The sequence below is a fragment of the Myotis davidii genome, unplaced genomic scaffold (genome assembly GCF_000327345.1).
Source record: "Myotis davidii unplaced genomic scaffold, ASM32734v1 scaffold174, whole genome shotgun sequence".
In the NCBI taxonomy this organism is placed as follows: Eukaryota; Metazoa; Chordata; class Mammalia; order Chiroptera; family Vespertilionidae; genus Myotis; species Myotis davidii.
The window spans coordinates 7751748-7766527 of NW_006289087.1; the positions used below are offsets into that span (position 1 = coordinate 7751748).

The following is a 14780-nucleotide window of genomic DNA, read 5'->3' on the forward strand; positions in this document are numbered from 1 at the left end:
ACCTAAGTGTCCTCTGACAGGTAAATAGATGAAGGTGTGGGACATAAATACAATGGAATATTACTCAGCCATAAGATGGAAACATTGTCATCTGCAACACCGTAAGTGGATCTTGCGAGTATTGTGCTAAGTGAAATAAGTCAGATGGACAAGGACAAGAACCATATGATTCCACTCATATGTGGAATATAAGACAGAAAAGAACAATTTGAGCAGATGAAATATACAAACACAAAACAAACTCTTAGGTATAGACAACAGAATGGTGATTATCAGAGAGGACAGGGGGTGAGTGTTATCATTTTATTTAAAAAGATGACAAAGAAGGTAACGGGGTCTAATACACGGTGATTGGAGGAGACTGGACTTCAGGTGGCAAGCATACACTAGAGCAGTGGTCGGCAAACCACGGCTCATGAGCCACATGCGGCTCTTCGGCCCCTTGAGTATGGCTCTTCCACAAAATACCACGTTTTTAGCAAAGGCCAGCTTAGGAGGATCCTAATTAAGTTAATAACAATGTACGTACCTATATAGTTTAATTTTAAAAAATTTGGCTCTCAAAAGAAATTTCAATCGTTGTACTGTTGATATTTGGCTCTGTTGACTAATGAGTTTGCCGACCACTGCACTAGAGTATTAAGACATCATATCACAAAGCTGTGTACCTCAAATGTAATGTTATTAACCAATGTTTCCCTGGTAAAGTAAATAATGAAAAATGCAAGCCAATGATTTTTTTAAAGATACAATTTTGTACTCATTATTGACGTTTTCTCCAAAATTCCTAATGTCTGCAGCAAAACCTCAGCAGCATTATGAAGGCTCAGCATCATTTTAGTCAATGTTAAGCATGAAAACGTCATTCAGCAAGGCTCTCCCTACTAGGATTCAGGCACTTGGAGTGATCAGAGCCAAACCGTAAAATCAACTCAGCAAAGATTAAAATTTTCCCTATCAAATGGATAGCCATACTCTGAAATGTTGTACTGAACCAATCTCCGAGCCATTTTAAAATATAACACTGGGATTTGTAGGGCAGGGAAGCTATTCTGTGTGATACTATAATGGTGGACACATGTCATCATACATTCGTCAAAATCCATAGGACAAGCAACATGGAGAGTGAGGCCCAAGGTGAACTAAGGACTCTGGGTCATGAGGATGAGTCATTGGAGGTTCATCCCCAGCTCTAACAAATGTGCCCGACTGATGTAGGATGTTGATGGTGGGGAAGGCATGGGGTGGAAGGAGAAAGTGGGAATTCTCAGTACTTTCCACTCAACTTCGCTATAAATCTGAAATGGCTCTAAAAATAAAGTGCATTACTTTTTTCAATAAAATGACAACACTGGGACCTCTTAAAGTATTCCTTTCCTTAGGACTCCAACCTAATTACTTAGGGCACAACTTCGCAGAGGAACTACACAACCCAGGTTATGCTGGCGAGAGCCACTATTTCTTCTACTGGCTTTTACCAAATCCTCCACAATTTCAACCAGAGTCATTGGCTCAGGAAAGGGACTATCTGATCATCTGCCTTTTCTTCATGAATTTCATAAAGAAGAGCCAGGAAGGGACATTCTGTACACAACTGAAAGGGAACGTTCAGTGCCTTGCCATGACTCATGAACCTTTGTACATGCACCTTCCTCAAATTTGCCTAGCTCTGTGCAGGCAGCTTTGCATGTGCCAGCAAGCAGCCTTTGAGAGAACACCTGTATCACTGTGCCATCCGGGCAGCTTCAGCAGCCACTTGTGACATAGGAATTTCCGATGGAGCCAGGTGAACTTGGAAGTGTGCAATTCAATTCTCAAAGTTCAGTTCTCCACGTGGGCTTGGAAGTGTGCGATTACAATTGCTTGCAAATGCTTGAGCTCGAAAGTTTGTACGGAGGGAGCAACACGTGGGAGGTTTAAAGGAATTGAGAGGTGAATATTTCTCCCTAAGTCAGACCAGAGTTTCCCAATGTGGGGTCAAGAGAACATTATTTCTGCAAACTATTTCCCCTGCTTAACAAGGGCCCAGGTGTCAAGAATGTTAGGAAACTGCTGTATATTCTACCCGCCTTTTGAACTTTGACAAATATGCAGTCACATATTAAAGGCTCTCAGAAGATGTGATCAAGTTAAGAAGCTTATTGCCCTGGCTGGTTTGGCTCAGTGGATAGAGCATTAGCCTGTGGACCAAAGGGTCCCAGGTTCAATTCGGGTCGAGGGCACATGCCTGGGTTGTGGGCTCAATCCAACGTGCAGGAGGCAGCCAATCAATGATTCCCTCCCTTCCTCTCTCTGAAATCAATAAAAAAATACATATATTTTTTAAAAAGAAACTCATTTACCTTTTTTTAAAAAATATGTTGTCACTGATTTCACAGAGAGGGAGGGAGAGGGAGAAAGAAACAAAAATGATGAGAGAGAATCACTGATGGGCCACCTCCTGCATGCCTTCCACTGGGGATCAAACCCGCAACCTGGGCATGTGCTCTGATCAAGAACCAAAATGTGGAAGATGTATATCCATTACTGGCCTGTCCAAATACACTCCTGTTTGAACATGAGCAGTTTTTCCTCCGATACTCTGCAATTCTTTACCATCAGTGTATTTACATAGTCGGCCATATTTTTGTGTTAACTATACGTCTACTTGTTCGTGGGTTTTTTAAATTTTACTTTATTTTTATCCTAAGAACCATGACCTCCTGGTTCATGGGTCGATGCTCAACCACTGAGCCACACTGGCCAGGCAAAACATTTACCTTTGACCCAGTATTTCCCAAACTTGTGTGGCCACATACCCTTTGCTGCTGCTGCTATTGTAGTCCTTATCGTGCTCATTAACAACCAATGGAATTAGTGCTATGGAAACATACTTTGGGAATCATCGGTCCAGATGGATGATGACAATAATAGTGAGCCATTCAAAATAAACACGAAGCCATTTCTTCTCTAACATAACTGACCCACAATTATCTAAGGGGAGGCGATGTTAACTCGATAAACAACCATGAGCAATGCTGGAGATTTTAACAGAAAACTGAAGTACGGCCTGAACCACAAGGAGTGCACAAACAAACGCCTTTATGTCACTGGTCTCTGAGCCCCATCACTTCTGTTTGGGTCATGCCATGGCCAGCTCATCTCACCAGTTGCCTTTCTTAATGCATCACGATGTTATCTTCCCAACATCAGATGACGCTCGCTGCCGACAGTGTATGCTTATGGTGGTGAAGGAAGTGACTTTGAAATGTTATAAATGTGATTCCCTCACCAATATTTTTTTTATCCTGATGACAGAACCCAGTGAGGAAAGTCCATGCTGTCTTGCCTTTTCTCAGCTTTGCCTAGTAACACCAGCAGCAGCCTCCCTAAGTCACATCTGCTTTGTCTTTTCAAGGGCAAAACTCAAAAGAGGCTTAAGTTAAACTGTGCTCTTCATAGATAAACACCGTCTATATATAAACTCCGAAGAGCTTACAGTACCCGCTACCCCACCAGTGATCCGTCATCTCATTCCTTGGGACTTTGGAAAAAAACACTTAATCTTAATTAAAGCTACACTTTAATCTTCAGAGATATTGTCAACATGTGGAAGATGGATATACATTATTGGCCTGTCCAAATACACTCTTGTTTGAACATGAGCAGTTTTTCCTCTGATACTACACAATTCTTTACCATCAGTATATTTACAGAGTAAGGCATATTTTTGTGTTAACTATACTTCTACTTGTCCATGGGGTTTTTTTTAAATTTACTTTATTTTTATCCTAAGCAGTAATGTGTATAAAAATCAGCGTGACAGGTTCCTCATACTCCTAAAAAATATGAGAGTCCCTGCGCCCCTTAAAATCACCCTGTGTCTCGTCAGCAGAAAGCCTCGCCCACACCTGGGAATTTCTTGCCCTGAAAATAAGGGCTGAGAGTTGGAGGCGGGAACCGTGAAGATAACCTCTCTTTACTCTCCTTCCTACCGGATCCATGCACAAATAATCAAACAAAAAAAAATGATTTATTATACTGCTTCCTGAACGGGGAAAAAAAAAAAAAAAGGAACTCTTTAACATACTGTGATCAGATGGATTTTACGGTGGAGAACTAGCAAACGCATCAGGGCAAGCGTCCCTACTACTGGGTTTCTATGCGATACAATAAATACTCCGAATGAGGCCTTTTCCTGAACGATGCAGTTTGACGAAGACCCGCGCGTACCCTGGAACCAAACCCTGCTAACGGCTAACGCTGCAGATGTGGGGCCTCTGTGTGTTTAATTTTCTTTCTTTCTAATCAAGTGACCTGTTCTCACTTGGTTAAGTTTCAACCACAACGCATCACTGTAGTCTTTTTTTTTTTCAAGATCCACGTCACAGCCCGGCGAGAGAGGAGGAACTTGCAGTGTCTGTGGTAACGCGGCCTGATAAACAGACTGGCTGAGCAGCACGAGCCCGCCCGCCTGCGCTATATAAAGCAGCGGGGCTGTGGGCGAGCAGACAGTCGCCCCATGAGGACCATGCGAGGAGCAGCCATCCCCGCGCCCAGGTTGCACAAAATGCCCGGAATGCTCTTCTCCGCTCCCCCGAAGGAGCTGCAAGGCACAGATCATTCGCTGCTGGATGACAAGACGCAGAAAAGGAGGCCCAAGACCTTGTAAGTTCCCTTTGCTGTCTCGCGTGGGGACTTTGGGCTGAGATTCTCTTGAGTGGCAGAAGGAGTGAGCCCTCCGTTTAGCCGGAGCAGAGCAATTACCTGTTGGGTGTTCTTAGTATATTCTGTTGTATTAAACAGTGAATCATGCCTGGGCATCCAACTCGGGGGGAATTTTTCTGGATTTAAATTGGTTCAATCTTAATCTAACAACATGATCGCCTTAGTCACGGGAGGAGTTTATTTCAGGCTGTTCTCTTTTTATCAATGAAAAGCATCCTACTCACTTTGGTGTCTTTTGCAGCGGAATGGACGTGAAGGCATACCTGAGATCCATGATCCCACATATGGAATCTGGGATGAAACCGTCCAGGTCCAAGGACATGTAAGTACACGAACCCACTGAACGATCCTTGTACAAGTGGTCTATGCATTCGCCCCGTATTCCAGCAAGAGATTAACACGGTGCTTAATGGACTTCGCTTATTTTAAGTAACAAGCCTAAGGAGACGAGCATATTAATCCCAACAGCAATGAAACGCCAACATGTGCGTGCATATAGTTGCTATCTATCATACTGTTGGCAGATGTGTACTTGGATTTTTTTTTTTTGTATTCTGTTGGCAGATATTTTTATATAGTGATTCCATAGGAAACTTCCTCTCGAGAGTAATTCTAAGGAGAGTTTTGTTTCCTTACACGTCTCAGTAAAATGTATCAGGACTAGGGTCTTAGTCTGTGACGTTATGAAAAGGCAGCAGCCGCTCTGACTACGAAAAACATTCACTGACGTGTGCCAACCTTGTCCCTGCAGGCTCTCTGCTCATGAAGTGCTGCAGTGGTCTCAATCTCTGGAGAAACTTCTTGCCAACCGAGGTAAGGAGAGAGGAGCTACCGACCGTGTGTGGGTTCGGCCCAACAGGCTAACAGGTTCAAGGGCGTCGTTATTCAGACACAGGGTCGTGGACAGGAGGGCGTGTGGAGAGCTGTATTCCAGCTTCTGTGTGGTCACGGGTCGTTTCCGCACCTTGTGCCGCGTTGCCCCGTAAGGATTGCTTAGCCCTCGGTGCTGCCACTGACCAATCTGCCAAGCCGGCCACAGGTTCCCAAGGATGGGCTGGCATAGGAGCAAAACTGTAAATGGTGCTGGGCTTCTGAGGTTTAACACTTTTAAAAGCCAGCCAACCCTCTCAGCATGTGGACGGCTGTCCTGAAAGCTACCGAGAGCATGTATTTTTATCAGTAGCGGTCCCTCACTCAATTAGTATTGCATCATTCACTCATTCACAAACTCACTCCTTCAGCCCATTTGCCTGTGGCAAGCATTTCAGAGGTGCCAAGGATTCAAAATCAAAGACACATAATATATCATATGACACATGGCACAACACGGGTACAATAAAGAACGATTTGTAAACAGTGTTGTGAGGCATTTCTGATGAGAGAAGGTGAAGAAGGAAACGGGTTCCCCTTCTTCTTATCACGGCCACTGCAATTCCACTGGGATGAGGACGCGGGAGAGAGGGGTCCATAGGAAGTGTGTCTGTCGAGTGTGCACTTATCCTCTTCTCCCCACCAACACCTTAAGGAGATTTGCCACTAACACAGCTCAACCAGGTTCCTCCACCTTATGACCTGACTTAGTTTAAGATTCAGCCAAACCGATGCAGGTTATAGAAATGGCCCATTTGAAAGTCTCGGTCACACTTGCAAATACAATCAGTGCATCACACACAGGGAACGTAGAGGCCTCACATTTTCTGACTAATGTGAATCGGACGGGGAAATTAGACTCGTTAGTCATAAACATGATGTTAATATCCTTTGTCAATGTTTGCTTCCCTAAGATACTTTACATTAGAAAAGAGGTTGCTTTGTAGCCTCTAGCAGAGCAGAATTTTCATTTCATTAGCAGATGGGAGGGAGCAAAGTACACAGTTTCACAGCCACTGCTCAGCAGCCTGTGGCTGTGGACAAGTGTGTCCGGCCCCAGATAAGCTATAAATGAAGGCATCAGGCCTTTCCATCTCTACAAACCATGACCCAGCTATTTTAGCAACCGCCATATAATAGTATTTTCTAGCAAATTTCTTCTTCAAGATGTTACTTTACTGGCTCAATGAATATGAGTATCTCACCCCTCTCTCTCTCTCTCTCTCTTTTAGCTGGTCAAGACGTTTTCGGCAGTTTCCTAAAGTCTGAGTTCAGTGAGGAGAACATTGAGTTCTGGTTGGCTTGCGAGGACTACAAAAGAACCGAGTCTGATCTCCTGCATGGCAAGGCAGAGAAAATATACAAAGCCTTTGTGCATTCAGACGCTGCTAAACAAGTGAGTATCAAGTTCATGATCACCCGTTCACGTGTGAAGGAACTTGGGCGCAGAAATATCCTTCAGCACACATAGCGAGATGAGGTCCTTTTGGAGTGCCGTGATTTCACAGCTATCTACTTAGGGGTGTTCATATAGCCCAGTGCCATGATCATCTAACTTTCTGTATCTGTGAAAAGATTGGATAAAAGATTCATTTTGCAAAACTAGCTAACGTGATGGGGTCCTGTGTTACTGGCCAGAGTTGCATGCCAGGAAGTTCTTAATAAGCTAGCTTATCTTGGATGAAGATAAAACACAGGTTAGTGTAATACAGACATACATACGATGCAGCGGCAAACATACTTCCCGTTAGTGGTGCCTGCCTTCCAGTTAAATATGTTTGGTTCGAGCCAAAAAAACAGCTGCATAAAGTGCCCTCTCCTCCTATACATTTTAAATGTCCATGTCACTTTTTTGAGAGACATTTAAATTTTTCATGCCTGCCTTTTCTGCATCACCCAACTATACAATGAGCTAACTTGGAGCAAAGGCTTTTTTTGTGATATTTCTTTTTAATTCCGCCACACCTAGGATGGGTCTGGTCTAGAATAGGCATTCAGGAGATATTTGAACTGATTTAAATAAGGGCTTAAACTACCTCTATCTTGAGGTGCTTCCCCAAAAACCCACACAGTAATGTCATAAAATATGCAATAAATTGGAAGTGCGTGTTCACTAATGAGAACTTCCCTTTGTAGATCAATATTGACTTTCACACTCGAGAATCTACAGCCAAGAAGATCAAAGCTCCGACCCCCACGTGTTTCGACGAAGCGCAGAAAATCGTATACACCCTTATGGAGAAGGACTCGTACCCCAGGTTCCTCAAGTCGAATATATACTTAAATCTTCTCAATGACCTTCAAGCGAATAGTCTAAAGTGACCATTTCCCGGCTGGAGGGAATTATAGATGGTATCGAGTACCCAGAAGGAATGTTCCCGGATGGCTCCCTGGGTGAGCACCTTGGCCTTCGGGGGTGACTGGACAGGCCCGGGGAGAGGCGAAAGCACTCACAATGGATTAACGTGGACGCTATCCAGACGTGGGGCTGAAGAAGGTCCGGGTGGAAAATGAGAGCCAGTGGAAGGAAGGAGGCACTTTGGTACTGTCGTGACATAGACTGACTTACGGACTAGAAAACTCCTCAGAACTGACCGGGCTGGGTCATCCCAGCTACACAGAAACTGTGAACAAAGGTTGGAAACTGATTAAGACATGCTATCAGCTTCAAGGTCAACGGATTTCTATGCTGCATATTATTCTACAGAGACTGTCTTGAGCTGCTGAAATCTCTTTCATTCGGATGACTTTTGAGATCACCATTGACACAAAGTGGTGTTAGTGTTGTCTTGTTGTGCGATTGCTTTGGGCTTGAAAGGGATGAAGAAAAGGACGATGTATTTAATTTAAGCTATTGCTCTTAAAACTGGGAAGTCAGGATATATTTGTTAATTAAATTATCAGTGTCCATAATAAACGTGTTTTCTATTAAAATACATACAAGTGGTTCCTTTTTTTAAATTTTCCTGGATATTTTTTTTAACTGTCATTTATTCCTCAGTTTTAACAAAAATTCAAGCAAGGGTTTTCTGCTTTCTATCATTTCTTCAACATCTAAAATTATCGTCCAGTTCATTTGGGGTTGTCTACAATGAGACAGCCCAAATGGTTCCTGAAAATATATACAATCACAATTAGGAATTTGATACATTTCACTGGGTCTGTTCACCTTTGTTTAACCCAAAATGCTTACTTAGTATGCATCCAGGAAAAGTGAGATTTTATGGGCATATTAAACTATTAAGGGCACAAGCTGTTAACATATTTTTATATGCGCATGGCTATTTTAAAGTTGCAATTAAACATTAGTTCTTTAAAAAATTTTAAATGGAACTATCATATAATTAATCCTATATTTTATGTATTGTATATATGTATTAGACAGAATTTATTAGTTTTGTCTTTGTTATGAGAATGCATAAAAATCAAACAAATATAATATGCTTTCATGTAGCCAATCTTCAAACTGATGTGCAACTAAAAAAGTCCTTTACAAAGGAACAAAAAAGTTATTTCAAGAAGTAACAACTGCCTGGGGTAGAAGGTGGGGGCAGGCTGGAAGAAGTCAATGGGGGGAGGAAAACTTTCAACAATAAAGATTTTTTTTAAAAAAATTCAAGCAAGGGTCTTCTTTAAAAAAAGAAAAAAGTAACAACTGATATTTTATGGTGGTTGAAGGTTTATAAAACCCAGATGCATTTTCTTATTTAATGCTCATAGCAATCCTGTGAAAGCCAAGACTCAGGAAGATCAAATCACTACTTCCCAAATTTAGCTAACCTTCAGAATTACCTAGAATGTTAGCAAAACAAAGCACCCCTTTCAGGGCCCCCCGCCCAGGCTGACCGAGTCAGAATCTCCAAGGGATCCAGTCTAATCCATGCTCCTTCCACAAGGCGACACTGCCCGCTACTGACCAGAAGGCATTTCCTCTCACAAGTCTGCAGAAGGCCTAAGTGTCGCCTAAGTAGAACAGTAAGACCACTCTGGAGAGATTGCCTACAGAGAGCAGAAAAAAAAAAAAAAATTCAAGAAGATGCAGAATCCAGCATAGCCTGGAGAACTAGGATGGAATCATCAGCCATCCACACACCACACTGAAATACCATGGATGCCCTCAGTACAGGCATGTCCGGTTACTGGGCACGCAGGGAAGAGGTGGGGCAATGTGCAGATCCGATTTTAAAAGGATTGTTCTTGAGTTTCCATGGGGCAGCATCCCAATTAGCTCTGCTTTAAGCTTTATCCTATGGCTTAGCAGGTCGTATAATAACAGGGGCTTAGGAAGGGAGTCCGGTCCCCTCCTGCTTCTCCTCTGCTTCCTCTTCTCCTTCTCCTTCCCCTTCCCCTTCCCCTTCTGCTTCCCCTCCTCCTCCTCCTCCATCATCATCATCATCATCATCATCATCATCATCATCATCATCATCATCGGGTGTTTCTCTCCCCCTTTTCCCCTCTCTCCAGCCTCTTCTCAATCCACGCTCTGGACAGCCACAAGCATCACCTTCTCAAACACAGATCTGGACATGTCATTCTCATGACAGACGAATCTCTCCTGGACCTCAAGACACTCCCAGCGCGACCTTCAGGGTGTAGCTCTCATTACTCCCCTCTGGGTATCCTTCCCACCGTGACGTCACACTGGATTAATTGCCTTTTCTTGAAGCCCTTGGTCTTCACTTTGGTTAATCTCTACCTAAAGTTCCTTTTCCTACCTCCTTCCAGGCTCCAAAGCCCATTTATTCAAGCCCCAGGAAGAATCACTCCTCCGTAAAGGCCTTCAAACACCTTACCCCACTATGGAGTTATTTTGAGTGTCGGCTGGAGGTGTTCTGAGTCCATATAAACACAAGAGACCCGGGTTCTATTTCTAGTACTCCTGTCACATGACATCATCCAGTCCCTGCGAGCTGTGGAGCGTGAGGAGTCCAGCACACACACACTGGCCATAAAATGAATGTTCTGGTCTTTGTCTTTCTATTTCTAGTACTCCTGTCACATGACATCATCCAGTTGCCGCGGGCTGTGGAGCGTGAGGAGTCCAGCACACACACGCTGGCCATAAAATGAATGTTCTGGTCTTTGTCTTGACAAGAAGCCATGCTACAGAGCCATCCACTTTCTGGACAGATTGGTCAAAACAAACATTTCAGACACCTCTTCATTTTCAAAAAGGAAAATATTATCATAGCTGCATGAATTCAAGATATCACACAAGAGCACTTGGGAAGATAAGTTTCCCTTCCTTGGCATTGTTGGTTATGGGGTGGCTGTTTTATAAGAGATGTGTTTAGCTCCGGGGACATCTGCTGGCTAAAGAAACCTGATCCAACTGCTCAATCTGAGATTCACGGGTTGTGTTCTGTTGTCATACTAAAAGCAGGGGCAACGGTGGTGAACCATGTACAGATGATGTGCTGTGGAATTGTGCACTCGAAACCTGTATAATTTTGTTAACCAATACATTCAATGAAAAGGAAAAATAGCCCCAGCTGGTTTAGCTCAGTGGATAGAGTGTCAGCCTGCAAACTGCAAGGGTCCCAAGTTCGATTCCAGTCAAGGGCTTGACCCCAGTAGGACGCGTGCAGGAGGCAGCCAATCAATGATTCTTGCTCATCATTGACATTTCTATCTCTTTCTCCCTCTCCCTTCCTCTCTGAAATCAATAAAAATATGTTTTTTAAGGAAAAACTAAATTTAAAATTTTAATTTAAAAATAAAATATTAGTTAAAAACAAACTCATTTTCCTCAGACTTATTTTACATTATTTCTAATAGACATATTATAGAAAACTAGGACTCTTAGAAGGTAGGAATTAGGGTAGTGATCCCCCCCACCCATGATGTTGAATAAAAAGCACACATTAACCCATATAGCTCACACAGAATAAAGTTTCTTTCGGTGTGAAAACACAGGCTATATTATATCAGTAGGAATCCATGACGATTTGCTATTGAGCAAATAAAAATTCTGAAATATGTGAAGGAAGAAATAAACAGTGATTGAAAGTATCACAAATATAAATAATTGCTATTTGATGTAGGAGCTCAAGACACCCATGAAAACATATCTATAAACAGAAAACACCCATCAACCACAGAAACAGTGCCAACCTTTCTGTGGAGACCAGCATTGTAAAGGCTAAAAATGTATCATCTTAATGGCAAAATTGCGTGTCTTACTCTGAGACTGACCTAAATGAAACTTTCCTACAAGTAAGCCAGTGGCAAAATATAGAATCTTCTAGGGAGGGTTCTGGGCACCTTCCAAAAACAGGAGACGAAACGGAAGTCTAGCCTGGCTAGTGCCGCTCAATGGTTGAGCGTTGACCTATGAACCAGGAGGTCAGGGCACATGCCCTGTAGGGGGCATGCAGGAGGCAGCCCATCAATGATTCTCTCTCATCATGGATGTTTCTATCTCTCTCTCCCTCTCCCTTTCTCTATGAAAGCAATAAAAATATAATTTTCAAAAACAAAACCTGAAGTCTAGGATTCAGGCCGGGGGGGACAGGCGAAGCAGCTGTGAAACCGCAGCCGCCTTGAGATACAAGGACATTTTTTTGACTTGAAAGAAGGCAACTCAAGGGACCATCACTTTTACCTACTCAGCCAACATCAAATATTTATTGAACAACCACTAAGTGCAAAGCATGTTACACTACACAGGACGTGTCTCTCTCTCTCTCTCTCCCTCTCCCTTTCTCTATGAAAGCAATAAAAATATAATTTTCAAAAACAAAACCTGAAGTCTAGGATTCAGGCCGGGGGGGACAGGCGAAGCAGCTGTGAAAACGCAGCCGCCTTGAGATACAAGGACACCTGACAGCAGTGCTGACTGGGATGAAGTCAATGGTGGGAAAGGAACTCCGCCTCTTTCCGTAAAAGGTGGGGCCCTTCATCAAGGCGATGGGTCATTCGATTGTGGAGGCAAAGTATGGCTTTAGAGCAATGTCAGTCGCCCAACAACATGTGGGTTAAATTCAAAGCAATGCCAATGACGTCACGAGTGACTAGCTCGCCGGGGGGGGGGACGGGCGAAGCAGCTATGAAACAGCAGCCGCCTTGGGATACAAGGACGCCTGACAGCAGTGCTGACTGGGATGAAGTCAATGGTGGGAAAGGAACTCCGCCTCTTTCCGTAAAAGGTGGGGCCCTTCATCAAGGCGATGGGTCATTCGATTGTGGAGGCAAAGTATGGCTTTAGAGCAATGTCAGTCGCCCAACAACATGTGGGTTAAATTCAAAGCAATGCCAATGACGTCACGAGTGACTAGATCGCCGGCTTGATTGCGAGCTCTGGAACTCACAAAGACATGTCCATTCTGGCACGGATGGGCTCGGAAAAAGCTGGAATAGGTCTATCCTCCTAACTGACTAACCGCACTGTGCCCACACCCATCTCTTCTTACTAGAGCTAATGGTAGAATCCAAAAGTAATGATTTCCTTCCTCATTCCAGGAGGCTGTGATGGAGACTGGCTGGACGCTCCCCGACTTGGGGCCCTCTCGGCAAACAGTAAGTCCACCAGGCCCTCTTAAAGTAAGCCGCAAAAAGGACCCTTCCAGAAATGTTCTCTGCAGTCACCATTTACTGGGGGGAGAAGGGGGGGTTACTTCTCCACAGCTCCTTTATTTGAATTCGGTATTTAGCCTTGAATGGAAGTTTGATATTTGACCTTGATTTAAGGGAGCCACAAAACTACGTTCTGTTTGGTGAGGAGAAGGGATGGGCGCCGTTCTAGGGCTGACGACAGGCACCGTGATGGCGAAGGACCCCAGCAAAGCGGCGTGAAGGGATTATTTCCACGCTCAGAACAGGCATGCGGCCCCAACTGGCATGTGTGCGAGTGGGAAATAAAAACGGCCGAGGTCGGGGGTTGATTTGTTACAGTAACGAGGGCATTTTATCCTGATGAATGTGAAGATACTGATTTGTGTACTTAAGTTTCCCTTTTTAAAAAAAAAAAAAATCCTTATTTCATCCCTAAAGACATATATGGAGCCAGCCGCCTTGGAAAAAACCAGAGTAGCTTCTACGTAACAAGACGGCGTTACTTAGTTCCCACATTCGGCCAAGGTTATCTCTCTGACCTTGTGATGTTCTGGGAGATAGAGCTGCCTGGAAAAAGAGGATGTAGGCTATGGATGAGAACAATATGTGAAAAGCTTATTTCAGATGTAACTGAGAACTGGAAGTGCCAAGAACAACACAGAAAAGGGAGGTGAGGGCCAAGAAGCAGGAAAAGAATAGGCGATGGAAAATTCTGCATCTGATATAAACACGAAGGGAACACGAGTAGGCCGTGCAACTCGTGTTTTCCACCCACTCGCTTTGACTCAGTTTACGGCGACGGACCTTCCTGATAGAAATACGTGGAGGTTGAAGTTGACAGTGTCATCCAGTCACTTCCAGGATGACCAACAGATGTGGTGAGGGCTCTGCAAAGCAGGTCAGAGGCCAAGGTGGGAAGTGGGAATTGAGCGTGCATCAGGAAGACCAGCAGGGCTGAACTCACGGGGCCAAAGGTCTCTTTATGACCGAATTCGTCCTCAAAGAAGAGTTGTATGATCCACACAGTGGCCTGAAAACAGCAGGACGGAGCTGGGGCGGGGGGGGGGGGGGGGGGACAGGCTACTTCATGTCCAGCAGGTGCCCAACAGTCTCACTGCCCTTAGATGCAGGTTCGAAACCTGAGCAAGAGGAAGGAGCAGTAGAAGAGTAATAAACACTAAAAGCACAGATTCCCTGCACGTTCTGTGAATCTCTGCGGGAACACGGGAACAATGTGTTTGTTGCTCAAGGTGGCAAAGCCCTCTCCCACATGGACTAACAGCACTGATATAAGACATGACGCACTGAACTGCCACCAGACCACTCTACACCCAGAAAGAACAGGATGCCGGCTGGGCAGTGTGGCTCAGTGGTTGAGCGTCAACCTATGAACCAGGAGGTCATGGTGTGATTCCCGGTCGGGGCACATGCCCGGGTTATGGGATCGATCCCCAGTAGAGGGCATGAAGGAGGCAGCCGATCCATGATTCTCTCTCATCGTTGTGTTTCTATCTCGGTCCCACTCTCCCTTCCTCTCTGAAATCAATGAAAATAGGTTTTTAAAGAAAATTGGGAATAGGAAGGTCCAGGGAACCTGCATGTGGTTGACCTGCCGGGCACTCAACAGTGTGACGGTCGCCGAAACCAGT

The 14780-nt window shown here is 44.2% G+C and overlaps 1 protein-coding gene across 1 annotated transcript; it reads left to right on the forward strand.

The window, feature by feature from the left end:
* The first annotated feature begins 4384 nt into the window (after nucleotides 1–4384).
* RGS1 (regulator of G-protein signaling 1) lies at nucleotides 4385–8534 on the forward strand. Its single transcript, XM_006761295.2, has 5 exons — nucleotides 4385–4647; nucleotides 4949–5029; nucleotides 5459–5520; nucleotides 6810–6973; nucleotides 7714–8534. Exons 1-5 carry the CDS (start codon nucleotides 4502–4504, stop codon nucleotides 7897–7899), a joined length of 639 nt encoding a protein of 212 aa, XP_006761358.1. The 5' UTR covers nucleotides 4385–4501; the 3' UTR covers nucleotides 7900–8534.
* The last annotated feature ends 6246 nt before the right edge of the window (nucleotides 8535–14780 follow it).